The 3,679-nt window shown below is 35.5% G+C and overlaps 1 protein-coding gene across 1 annotated transcript; it reads right to left on the bottom strand.

Moving 5' to 3' along the window:
• Positions 1-1,556: 1,556 nt before the first annotated feature.
• LOC128507872 (tripartite motif-containing protein 16-like protein) lies at positions 1,557-2,906 on the bottom strand. Its single transcript, XM_053479009.1, has one exon. The coding sequence runs from the start codon at positions 2,747-2,749 to the stop codon at positions 2,159-2,161; it is 591 nt and encodes a 196-aa protein (XP_053334984.1). The 5' UTR covers positions 2,750-2,906; the 3' UTR covers positions 1,557-2,158.
• Positions 2,907-3,679: the final 773 nt, after the last annotated feature.

Here is a 3,679-nt window from a genome sequence, read left to right as displayed (position 1 = left end):
GATATTGATTTATTACTGAATTCTTTTATTTTTTATTAATTTTTTAGTTACATTCATGACACATAAATATTACTCATAATATACACGTCTGTGTTTACACAGGTGTTACATACATACGTACAGTATAAAGATATTTATTTAGAAGATTTAAAAATTCACTGCATTACAAACATTTACTTCAGATATTTTTTTTTTTTTTTTGCAGATAAAAACAAAAAGTCTTTGCTGAAATATGTGTGTGTGTGCAGGCCCGTAGCCAGGGGGGGGGTTCGGGTGGTTCGAACGACCCACCCCCCACTGCCAAAGGTCCAGAATTTTTTGTTATTATTATTATTATTATTTCATTTTTTTTTTATTTTTGAGACAGATTAAAATTGTTGGGCATTATTTAAAATAACACTTTATTACAAAACAATTTACAAAAAAAAAAAAAAAAACCCGCGACGTGACAAACCTGCGCAGCAACGGACGTTTTTTAAATCTGTGCGGCGGCATCCAACGGTGTATAATATATGGGTCAGAAAGAGCAGGAGAGACGGAAGAGAAAACAGACAGCAGCGTCATTATCGGAGAATATTGAACATATGTTTAAAAAGACTGCCAAACAGCGTAAGTCTGTTACTACCTCAAGATCAAATTGCTAACGCTAGTTAAGTGGTAGCTAATCGTCAACCCCACATCACACACAGAATAGTTCTCTTGTGCCTTTTCTTGAGCAGTCTGAATGGCTATGACAAGTCTGTAACATCTTAAATAAACTTTAACAGACAGTAGCCTATCTGATGGATCTGTGAATTTATTATGTTAAATAATGTTAATCTATCAAAAAAAAAAGAAAAGAAAAGAAAAGAGTTCAATGCGTAAACAAACCTGCTTGACCATGCATAGTATTAGGATTTATTTTTATTTGAATTAATAAATTATTCTATTAAATTAGTAAATTTATTAAATTATTCTATTAACCATCGGCGATGCTCTCTAGTGTCTATACGCGGTGTAGACAGCATTCGAATGAAGTTTACTATTAATAATTGTTTTATAAAACATAAAATAAAATAAGCCCACAAAAAATAATTTTTATCCCACAGTCTTGTAAGTACATTAACTGATCGTCTTTTCCCCGTAATATTTGTATATTATTATTATTAGATAATTATTGGTAATATTTTTATATTTGTTTATATTCGATTTTTCCCCTCATTTCGATCTCTTTACTTTATGTTCTGAATGTAAATGATAGCCCACTGTAAATGCTCGACATGCCAATAAAGATTAAATTATGCTATATGACTGGGATTTTAAAGGTTGAATTTAACATATTTTATTATTATATTTCGCCTAATTAATAGACTATATAAATAACAATTTGTTGAATATTAAAATATTTTATATAAGTTCAATAAAGTGAAGAGGCAAAGACAAAGAAATGAGAGAGCATGTTGATGAGAGAAGTTGTATTTGTAGTTTAATAATATTCCAGTAAAAATTCCTTAAATGTATTCTGTTGTTAGTGTGGTTTTTAAACTTTTGAACTCTGTGTGTGTGTGTGTGTTTTTGAAGTGAAAAAAGTCGCACGTGATCTTGATAAGCAATTTGACAACATTGTGGTAAATATTTTTGGTGCATCAAAAGCATGCACATTATGATACCAGCAGACAAGCTAATCCAGCACATGTCACTAAAATGCAGTATTTAATCCTCAAAATGAAATACAAAATGATTAAATACTCAAATACAAAATACTGAGAAAAAAGGTCCACTTTTAAAAAAAAAGAACCCCCCCTTGCACTAGGCTGGCTACGGGCCTGGTGTGTGTGTGTGTGTGTGTGTGTGTGTGTGTGTGTGTGTGTGTGTGTGGTCAGTTTTAAACATCTACTCTCAATAATGTAAATATAAAGTTATTCTAAAGTGACGTCTGATGTGCCGAATCTCACCACGGCTCTTCACACAGATACAACTTTATAATAATACATTTAATACATTTAATAATACATCTGTTTATTTTTATTAAACTATATTCAGTGTTAATATTTACTCTTTAATTGTCGCTGTGTTAAATTACTGAGCTGTTTGTGCAGCTGGATTGTGTGTTAGTGAGACAGATGACTGAGCAACAATGTGACAATGTGCAGGAATTTTACACAAAACACTACACACTTTATTCTGGATCACACAATCTCACAGTAGAGTCAGACAAGTAGTAAAGCCTAAGCAACCTGTAGAACCCAAACCCAGCGTACAGAGGCTGAGTGAATGTGGTGTGGACTCTGTGGAGGAGCTTCATCGTGTCAGAGACGCTGTAGAAGGACAGAGTTCCTGCACTGTGATCCACATACACTCCTATTCTGGAGGATGATGGAGCTCTGAGATCAGTCTTAATGTTGTTGTGAGAGAAACAGAGAGGAGAAGAAGAACACTCCAGACTCCAGGACTGATTGTTGCGTCCAAACAGACATTCATTACCCCGTCCTTTCTTGCTGATCTCTTTATATGAGACTGATATGAACACAACACCCCCGCACCACTCCACCTCCCAGTAACAGCGTCCACACACACTCTCCTTACACATCACCTGTTCCCAATAAGTAAATCTCTCTGGATGATCAGAGTACTGCTGCTCTCTCTCACTGTATCTCACGGCTCTGTTCTTCTCAGACAGAATGAGGTTACGATGTGTCGTGTTGGGATCCAGAGTCAGATAACAGAAATCTAAAATAAAAGAGAAAAACAAACTGAACAATGTGAACATGTTGGGTTTAATTCACAGAATACTGTATATTCATGTGAAGAGTGAGACAGCTGTCTGTGTGCGCTGATATCTGAGGGAGAAATGTCTCAATGTTCATTCAGATTTTAATCTAAAGAAATAAAAAACTGTTATTTATTCCAATTTGTCAGTATTTAGTGTTTTCTATTCTGTTTATGAAAGATTTATGAAAGATTTAGCAACTGTGTCTCAAACAGTCGGAGATTCACACAGAATGCTTTCATGTGTGTGCGAAGCTGCGGTTCGAGTTGCCTTGTAGGTTTTTGTTGAGCGTGTTGAGGTGTTCAGTAAGATCAACTAAAAATGGCAGGTCTGCCAACCACAGAGCGTCACTCGGCTCGTGAAGAGGTCGATCTCTGATTTCATAGAATAAAACCGCCGAATCACGAGGCCGTGACTTCCTTAGCTCTCGCCTGTCGTAGCTGGAGCTCCATCCGTTGTAACTCCACACAACTTGTCCCATTTATGTTCCATCTTGTCAATTGCATTTGACACAACTGAGATCAAGCAGCTCCTCCGTAATGCAAAAGTTATTGTCAACTCCCACATAAAAATTAATAACTGTGTGTTATCTGTGGCGTCTGTGCTCTCATCACATGCAGTGGAGTAGAAATCAAAAGCACATGTTTTGTCTGACAGTTAATGTTTTATGTTGACTGACAAGTCTTTGATTCGCCGCACAACTGTGTTTCTTCACTTTTTTTGGGCACATTATTCCTGCGACTTTAGTGAGGCACTGTTTTATGAATTCACCATCTGATAAAGCCTTCCCATGCTGGGCAATGAGTTGAGCCACCACACTATGGAATTCCAAAGTGTTTAAAATTAATTAATAAATAGGACATGATGAAATAAATAACTCTACAAATAAATAAGACACATATATGTAATATGAGAATGATATTGCGAAAT

Source organism: Clarias gariepinus, chromosome 2 (genome assembly GCF_024256425.1).
Source record: "Clarias gariepinus isolate MV-2021 ecotype Netherlands chromosome 2, CGAR_prim_01v2, whole genome shotgun sequence".
NCBI lineage: Eukaryota > Metazoa > Chordata > Actinopteri > Siluriformes > Clariidae > Clarias > Clarias gariepinus.
Note: the sequence above shows the minus strand (reverse complement) of the source record. Positions and strands in the feature narration are given on the sequence as shown.

Coding starts and splice junctions, on each gene's coding strand:
- LOC128507872 (XM_053479009.1), bottom strand. CDS start 2,749: ATGTTCACATTGTTCAGTTTGTTTTTCTCTTTTATTTTAGATTTCTGT.